General features: G+C 43.2%; 1 protein-coding gene across 7 annotated transcripts; it reads right to left on the bottom strand.

The window, feature by feature from the left end:
* LOC133645513 (uncharacterized) lies at window positions 1-8,891 on the bottom strand. Of its 7 annotated transcripts, XM_062040349.1 has the most exons (7): window positions 8,150-8,891; window positions 3,454-3,481; window positions 3,045-3,110; window positions 2,067-2,245; window positions 1,654-1,697; window positions 930-1,253; window positions 1-864 (listed from the first exon to the last, which is right to left on the bottom strand). In XM_062040349.1, the coding sequence occupies exons 4-7, from the start codon at window positions 2,102-2,104 to the stop codon at window positions 758-760; spliced, it is 513 nt and encodes a 170-aa protein (XP_061896333.1). In that variant the 5' UTR covers window positions 2,105-2,245; window positions 3,045-3,110; window positions 3,454-3,481; window positions 8,150-8,891; the 3' UTR covers window positions 1-757. The 7 variants fall into 7 exon arrangements, with proteins under 7 accessions (XP_061896333.1, XP_061896332.1, XP_061896337.1 ...); XM_062040348.1 differs by lacking the exon at window positions 3,454-3,481; XM_062040353.1 differs by lacking the exon at window positions 3,454-3,481 and having other exon boundaries at window positions 2,111-2,245; window positions 8,150-8,193.
* Window positions 8,892-9,151: the final 260 nt, after the last annotated feature.

Raw genomic sequence — 9,151 nt, 5'->3', positions numbered from 1 at the left:
GAAAAAAGCCTCAAACAATTGCTACTTTTGCTGCAAGTTCCTGAAAAAACTGCCAAGAATCTACAATCATAAAAAAAAAGCCTGTGAAATCCTGAAGGGACTGAAAATGGAACACAGTGAAGATAATTTTGCAACATTCACAAGGACCGGGGAAAAAGAAAGGTTACAATATAATGTTTAATCTCACATCAGTGGACACAAAAGCACATTGTACTTTTGACTAATGTCTAACACTCACATTTTCCAACAGCCCACATTACTGCTAAGACAACAAACTGTGCTTCTCATCCCTCATACCAGTCGTAGTTTGCATTTTCTTTACCAGTGAAGATGGCCTTCACCTTACAGTAAGTCCAAACATGGCAGGTCTCATGCATTGCTTGCATGCGTGCGTCGTTGTGCTTTAGATATACACACCAGCTCTACTGTCAGCTACAGGAGCATGTAAACATCCCTACATTACTGCAGATAGTAATTCATAAATATATTTGATTGAACTCTACCTCGTGTGTCATGCATTCTTGCACATGTTATGATGAGGTCAACCTTCATCTACTGTATTTGGCATTTGGAGTTCAAACCTGAGCTAAATTTTGTGAAACAGAATCACTATATCACATTTCCTATGTATATATATATATATATATATTCCTCAGCTAGTGCTACAGTAAATGCAGTAGCATGTGTTCAGTAGATATACTTTGTGTCAGCACACAGCTGTGGGAGTCTGGTGGCCGCCACCAGGTGCTCGGGCGTTTCACAGCCGTTGAAATGCAAGCAGCACCGGAAATGTCATCAAAGCCAACATCAGGCCACTGCAGCTTTGTAACAGGACACTCTGTGCAGAACACGGAAGGAGGAGCTCTGAAATGAGAAAGGAGATGTCACTCAAAGGAACCCAAACAGCTGGGGTGTAAACGCCAACTTACTTTTCTCCACGACTGAGGTTTTGGACGCCGTAGCCGAGTCACCCTGCTTGATGTTGCACGTGAAGTTGGACTTGCCATTCGGCAGGTTCTTAAACAGCAGGCGGCAGATGTTGCCCGGGAAAAGGCGAGCTTTGGCGCGATTCTTGAAGGGGGCGTGCTGCTCCTCCTCGGGGTTGGTGGTGTCCAGGAGTCGTTCACCTTGCGTGTACTTGCAAAAGGCTTCCGGTGACTCAGCGGGGAGAGAATATTTGCAATCTAGCCGGACGTGGTGCTCATCTATTGAGCAGTAGGACAACTGAATCACCCTTTGAGCTGATGCCAAGCCTGCATGCAGAAACCCACACAATTAGTGTTGTGATTGAAAAATTACTACAGATGTCGGTAACACTTTAGTATGGGGAACATATTCACCATTAATTAGATGCTTATTAAAGTAACAAGACTTCATTTAGAGTTATTTGGACACTAGGGGAACATATAAGGGTTAGGGTTAGGGTTACTAATAAGCAATAATTCTGAGGTTATTGGGGGAAGACTCTTAGTTAATGGCTTACTGGTTGTATAATAAGGCCATGCAGAATAAGGCATTAATAAGTACTTAATAATGACTAATTAAGAGCCAATATGTTACTAATTTGCATGTTAATAAGAAAGTAATTAATGGTGAACATGTGTTCCCCATACTAAAGTGTTACCAAAATGTCATTTTGTGAATGTACCTTACCGAGAAGACAAATTGTGGCAAGGAAAAACATTGTCCTAACTGTCCTGGGAAAAAAAAGACTGATATCAATGTTGGATTTTTAGTAGCAAGGTTAGATTTCAATACTACAAAATGAGAACAGTACAATACAGTACAGTACAGTACAGTACACATCAGCCTGACTCCTCATGCTGAGCAGCGAAGAGCTAGAAAGTTATCATAACCACACCTACAAATGTTGACTATTTGCCAACTTATGATTCATCACCTCGGCACAGAAATCATCTATTCCCAAATCTGTCCTATTGCAGTTTTATATAGGAGGATGTTTGCTTGAAGCCTCAGAGCATTAGAAATATTTGATTCATCAGTTGCATGAAAAAGTATAACAAAACAGATTTACTGTACATGCTTTTCCAAAAGTCAATATTTACCTCAGGTGAAATTCTGCTAGCAATCGCGTATGAATCATCCTCACCTTGTCTGATGCAGTTTTATTGCTCTCCTCAGTGCTCTGCAGTGATGCCAGGGGTTCGTTACAGTAGAGGTCGGCTCCGAGAAGGAACACAGGAGCGAGTGAGGGAGGGGGACAGTGAGGGAGGGGGAGAAAAGGCTGCTCCAGTCAACTTCAGGGACATTTATCAAAATGACATATGATTTATATTGATGTTTCCCCCCTCCATCACCGGGGGACACTTTGATCAGCTGACACACCTCATTGGATATATTGTGTGTTCTCATTTAATGTTGCCAAACTCTAGTCAGTGCAATAGTACATTTCATCACTGTATCATATTAATCATCACACATGTACAGTATATGAAGGGATCTTTTCCCTGTTGTTTAGATACAGTACATCCTTTGGCTGGAGCTGGATTTACCACTTTGCAATATGTTCTATCAGAATGACTGTAAGTATATATATATATATATATATATATATATATATATATATATATATATATATATATATATATATATATATATATATATATATATATATATATGTAACAGTCAGCGTTCTGCGTTGTGTATTTTCTTAGTGAGGCACACACACCGGATTTATTCACCTTTTTTTGGAAAAAAACAAAAACAGGGCGTCACACACAGTCCACGGCAAACGGAATCTCTCTCCACAGCTCCGAGTGTCAGTGCTCACTCAATTCAATTATACATGTTTAAATGTGGAAATGGAAATAATAATAATAATAATAAAGGTAAATAAAGCATAGAATAGTCTGAAATAAATTAATTAAATAGAACACAGTATATAAAATATATACTTCAGCAAATAATATATATTAAGAAAAAGGATCCTTAAATGTGCAGCAATACACATTTCCCACCCACATCAATTCTTTTTATATTTTTTATACAATAAACTAAGCCAAAAAAACTCATAACAGACATACCTTTTTTGGAAAAAAAACAAAAACAGGGCGTCACACACAGTCCACGGCAAACGGAATCTCTCTCCACTAAAGAATAAAGAAAAAAATACACACTCATATAAATGCTACAGCGGCACACAAGATGTCCACACAGACACACAGCAGAGCCCCTGACCCGTGCACAAACTCATGAGACAGGAGACCCCATAACAACTGCAGCTAGCAGTAAGCTAACCAAGCTAATCCACACATCCTTTAGCATTTACAAAAGTTCGGTTTTTTTTCAACAATTCAACAGCCATTCGGGAATTCAACACACAAGCACACCAACAAGTCACAAAACAGTGTGCATTCCCACAAAACACTTTTAAAAACGACAACCAAAAAGTTTATAAAAAAACAAAAGGAGAGAGACATAAACGTGACTTACCAGCTCCGAGCGTCAGTGCTCACTGAAGCTGGTCACAAAGGTGCGACGCCAAAACACCCCCCAGGGAAACAAAAAGGTATGTAACGGAAAATAATAGAGTGGAACTTATTCACAATGAGAAACACTTTTGGGGAAGTTCACAACAAAAAATGTTGTGAATAATTGACCAAAATTAAAATAAAATAAAATAAAATTTAGCTCGGCTACATACTCCCCTCTGAACTTCACCAAAATACTTCAAGACTTAGCAGAGTACTCCAATACATTCACATTATGCAACTTATTAGTTACTCATATCACTGAGAAAATGACCAAGGAGGGCTGCGCAACCCTCCTGGATACACTTGCAAAAAGAGGTGCCTTTTACACCACCTTACACTTTACTTTACAAAGGTAATAAAAAAATATACCTTTAACAAGACAAGGAGTACCTAATATTTATCACTGCTACTGTAATACATGTTCAACCCAAACATTGGATTAAACAACTATCTTATGGTACTTGATGGTTTACAGAGGTTTGTAACTCAAACAGATATTTTCTTCTGGGTCATGTTCTGAATTAGCCTATCTACAGGTTTCACCAGCCTACCCACCCTCGTTCTTATACGGGAGACAACACTGATTGCTGTGCTTGGGGGGTAGTCGCTATGGCCTGTCCTATCAACCACATTTGACACACTCCTTGGCCTCTGGCTGGCACTTTCATCCAGATCAGGGTCTTCAAGCTCCTCATCAGCATCCAGACATTCTGATGGCGAATTGGCAGAAGCACTGTCCAGAATCCAACTGGCTGTTCGGTCTTCTGTGACATCTCTCGTCACCACATCCGAAACCCGACTTTGTGTCTCATCATGACTTGACTCAGATGATTCAATGAATGATGACTCAACATCCTCTGAATTCTCCAAATTAAGCGGAAGAAAGTTGACACAAAGGAGGCGGTTGCGATGGACAACCCTTTCATGACCACTGCAAGTGTTCCTTATCCGGTAGGTATGACACCTTGGGTCTCTTGAGACAACCACATACGGGACAGACTCCCATTTGTCCGACAACTTCTTGCGTGCCCTTTCACATTTGTTTGACAAGAGTACTTGGTCTCCCTCAGCGATGTCATGACCTTTGGTCCTTTGGTTGTACAGTTCAGTTTGATGACGCTGACTGGTGACAGCATTGGCCTGGGCAGATGATAATGCTTCTTTTAGCTCCTCCCTCAGTTTGAGGACATATTTATCAGTCAGCAATGTCACAGTCCCTCTCCACATTGTGGAACATTACGTCATCTGGGAGTCTGGGAATTCTCCCGTACATTAGATAAAACGGGGCATAGCCCGTCGACTCATGGGCGGTGCAGTTGTAGGCGAAAGTCAATGTCTGCAACATTTGGGGCCATTTTTGTTTGGCTCTTGGAGGGAGAGCTCTGATCATGCTTCCCAATGTCCGGTTAAAGCGTTCGACCACACCGTTTCCCATGGGATGATAAGCTGTTGTCCTCGACTTCTTTACCCCAGAGATCAGCAGCAACTCTCGGATCAACTGGCTCTCAAAGTTGGCTCCTTGGTCGCAGTGAATTCTCTCTGGAAAGCCGTAGACACAGAAGTATCAATCCCAGAGTTGACGAGCAATCTGCTTTGCTGACTGATCATGACATGGGAAGGCGTGAGCCATTTTTGTGAAATGGTCAGTGACGACCAGGACATCCACAGTATTTCCATTTGGGATTTCAGCTGACCAAAAGTCAATGCAGACCATCTCGAGAGGGCTTGTTGTTTTGATGCTCTCGAGAGGCGCTCTCCCTTCGGGTTCGGGTGTCTTGCTCACCACACAGCGCTTGCACGACTTGACATATTCACGGACGTCTCGTTCCATGTCAATCCAAAAGAACCTCTGCCTCGCCAGGTATAGAGTCCTATGCTGTCCCTGATGCCCAGCCTCGTCATGGACACCCTGCAGAGCCTGCTTGGCCAGTGATGCAGCCACAACATACTGGTACCGCCTTCTCCCAGTTAGTGAATCTTTGCTCACTCTATATAGGATGCCATCCAACATCTTGAGCTTCTCCCACTGCTTTAGAGTCTTCTGGACTTTGAGAGGCTCTTTAACTCTTTCTCTCCTCGATGGCCTCCTGCCACGTGCCACATAGTGAATGACTCTTGCCAGTATAGTGTCTTCCTGTTGCTTGTCTTGAAGCTCTTTAAGGGAGAACACGGGTAAGGCACTTTCTCCTGGTGGAACAATTTTATGTACATAATTTACCAGCCAAGAGATCACTCTCCCTTTGGGTCCCTCACCCCACTCAATCTGACCATCCAGGACTGCCGTCACTTCTTCACTGCTCATTGAACTGCATGCCATTTCAGATCCGCCCAGTTTTACCTCTTGGCTGTTGGTACTCAGCCGAAACACATCCTGTATCCTGTCATCCCGAATCTGTTGCACTTCCTCGAGCAGAGCCTCATATGGTTCTGCTATAAGTCTATTGCTGACCCGTGGCTTGATGAAGGGTTGCCTGCTCAAGGCATCTGCAACGATGTTCTTACTGCCTGGGATATATTGGATACTGAAGTTGTATGGAGCCAACTTCGACACCCACCGCTGTTCACAAGCGTCCAACTTTGGCTTTGTGAGGATGTAGGTTAGCGGGTTATTATCAGTCCAAACAGTGAAGGAGTGTCCCTTCAGCCAATGGCTGAATTTGTCGCACACTGACCACTTGAGAGCGAGGAACTCCAAACGATGGGCTGGATACTTGGTTTGTGAGTGACTCAGGGCTTTGCTTGCGAAGGCTGTGGGACGTGCTTTGCTCCCTCCTTCAGGGACTTGAGAGAGGACAGCGCCCAATCCATCCAATGAAGCGTCGGTTGAGAGGATGAAAGGGCGACCAAAGTCCAGATGGGCCAACACAACTGAGTTCAACAGAGCAGCCTTTAGTTGGTTGAATGCGTCGCTCTGTTCTTGAGCCCAATCCCCTGGGCTGAGCCTTTTAAAGTGAGAAGCCCGTTTTGCGTTGGCCTTTCCAGTCGCAGCAGCGGTCAGAGAGAACAGGGGCTTCGCCATACTGGAACAGTTTTGTATGAATCTCTGGTAATACATTACCATACCGAGAAAAGACTTAATCTTTTTTGCTGAAGGTGTGACTCCATCCTCCATCATCAAGTCCGCTTCACTTATGTCTGTAATGACTTGTATCTTTTCAGAATCAGTGGAAACCCCATTCTCATCAATGATGTGGCCCAAGAACTTGACACTTCGCCGGAGGAAATGACACTTCTTCGGAGCCAACTTTAGCCCATGTCCTTTCAACCGCTTAAAGACCATTTCGAGTCTTTTGAGGGCTTCCTCTTCATTTGGGGCAAAGACCAAAACATCGTCGAGGTAGCACAGCAGGGTCAAAAAGGCTGCTTTGGCTAAAACACCTTCTAGCATGCTTAGTACTCGTTCTAAAGCCCCTGCTTCTGAAGTGGTGACTGCACTCACCTTTGTCTGTGTGGAAGGTTCTTGAACACCCGCTCTCGTTGCAGTCAGCTCCTCAACTACAGGTTGACAGGTAGTGGTAGCTGCTGTCACCATTTTGAACTTCTCTGCTCTAATGGCCCTCTTCCTTGCCTGATGCTCCCTCTGGTGCTCATCGATAGCTTCTTGCACCTCCACGGCTGACCATTTGCTGATAGGCTTGCATCGGAACACACTGGAGAGTTCGGGGTTGGAGCAGTTCCTGATGAAACAATCATAGCAATTTACGCTGACATGTTCTCCATCTTCTCTCCACTTTTCCGCAGATGCTGGTCAGCGTGCTCGGCTGCTGTATTGAGCCGAACCCAGTAATCCACTGGGTTCTCATTTGCGTCAGACTGTGTAGAATAGAAATCAGCCATCGGTAAGCCAGACATGGGAGAGTCACTGAAGTATCTTCTGAGTATGTCTGAGTATGTCGTATACCACTTCAGGGTGTGTGTTGATATCAGCACTACTCTTCAGCCCCACTTTAACGATACTCTTAGCTCGTCCCAAAAGATGACTGAGGATTTCATCCGCCTGTTCTGTAGTCGGACAATTCTTTTTATGCAGGTAAGCGTCCATCATATCTATCCACTCTTGTACGGTGTATTTGTCTGAGCCATCACCCCTAAACATCGATGGTTCCTTGACAGCTGCATTCACCGTGATGTTCAGTCGAGACAAATCAACTGGGGAGGGCATGGGCTCAAGCGGGGGTGGTGTCATGGGGTGTGGGCAACTTAGAGTGGGGAAAGGTGTTTGGTTGGCTAATATGCGGCTAACAACAGTGTCACCAATGTGGGTTCCCAACTCCCCTAAAATGTCACGCAATTGTGCCAGGGTGTCATTATTAGCAACTGTGGGAGTGGAAAACATTTGCCTTGCTACAGGGGTACCATCAGGGCTGCTACAGCCTGGCTGCCTAGCTTGCTCTGCATTCCCTGCTTGCATCCACCCTCTACCCCTCCCAAATGGTGTAAAGTCCATTATATTTCAAACACAATGAATATAACAATGGAAATATGACGTTAAAATAAAATGTAACTATACAGAGACACGTTGTATAGAGACACTGTACGTGAGGAAACGTAATGATAAATTGTTGAAAAACACAGCCACAGTAAAACAAAGTCACTTTTTATCAAAAGTCTCAACGATCAACGGATCCTTTCTGATTGCTGTACGATACGCTTACTTGCTCACAGCATAACCTCGGCGATCTGCAGCAGCTGATCTGAAGTATACAGGTCACGGCACCATTTTGTAAAAGTCAGCGTTCTGCGTTGTGTATTTTCTTAGTGAGGCACACACACCGGAGTTGAATCACGGGGATTTATTCACCTTTTTTTGGAAAAAAACAAAAACAGGGCGTCACACACAGTCCACGGCAAACGGAATCTCTCTCCACAGCTCCGAGCGTCAGTGCTCACTCAATTCAATTATACATGTTTGAATGTGGAAATGGAAATAATAATAATAATAATAAAGGTAAATAAAGCATAGAATAGTCTGAAATAAATTAATTAAATAGAACACAGTATATAAAATATATACTTCAGCAAATAATATATATTAAGAAAAAGGATCCTTAAATGTGCAGCAATACACATTTCCCACCCACATCAATTCTTTTTATATTTTTTATACAATAAACTAAGCCAAAAAAACTCATAACAGACATACCTTTTTTTGGAAAAAAAACAAAAACAGGGCGTCACACACAGTCCACGGCAAACAGAATCTCCCTCCACTAAAGACTAAAGAAAAAAATACACACTCATATAAATGCTACAGCGGCACACAAGATGTCCACACAGACACACAGCAGAGCCCCTGACCCGTGCACAAACTCATGAGACAGGAGACCCCACAACAACTGCAGCAAGCAGTAAGCTAACCAAGCTAATCCACACATCCTTTAGCATACAAAAGTTCGTTTTTTTTTCAACAATTCAACAGCCATTCGGGAATTCAACACACAAGCACACCAACAAGTCACAAAACAGTGTGCATTCCCACAAAACACTTTTAAAAACGACAACCAAAAAGTTTATAAAAAAAACAAAAGGAGAGAGACATAAACGTGACTTACCAGCTCCGAGCGTCAGTGCTCACTGAAGCTGGTCACAAAGGTGCGACGCCAAATCACCCCCCAGGGAAACAAAAAGGTATGTAACGGAAAATAATAGAGTGGAAC

This window comes from Entelurus aequoreus, unplaced genomic scaffold (genome assembly GCF_033978785.1).
Source record: "Entelurus aequoreus isolate RoL-2023_Sb unplaced genomic scaffold, RoL_Eaeq_v1.1 HiC_scaffold_300, whole genome shotgun sequence".
Classification (NCBI taxonomy): domain Eukaryota; kingdom Metazoa; phylum Chordata; class Actinopteri; order Syngnathiformes; family Syngnathidae; genus Entelurus; species Entelurus aequoreus.
This window is presented reverse-complemented; position numbering and strand designations above follow the sequence as displayed.

What these genes read in the sequence shown, in the direction of transcription:
- LOC133645513 (XM_062040346.1), bottom strand. Translation starts at nt 2,373, where the DNA reads ATGAGAACACACAATATATCCAATGAGGTGTGTCAGCTGATCAAAGTG. An exon ending in ATAAAACTGCATCAGACAAG is followed by an intron (nt 1,698 to 2,110) that starts GTGAGGATGATT and finishes TTTTTTTCCCAG; the next exon opens with GACAGTTAGGACAATGTTTT. An exon ending in TGCCACAATTTGTCTTCTCG is followed by an intron (nt 1,254 to 1,653) that starts GTAAGGTACATT and finishes TTCTGCATGCAG; the next exon opens with GCTTGGCATCAGCTCAAAGG.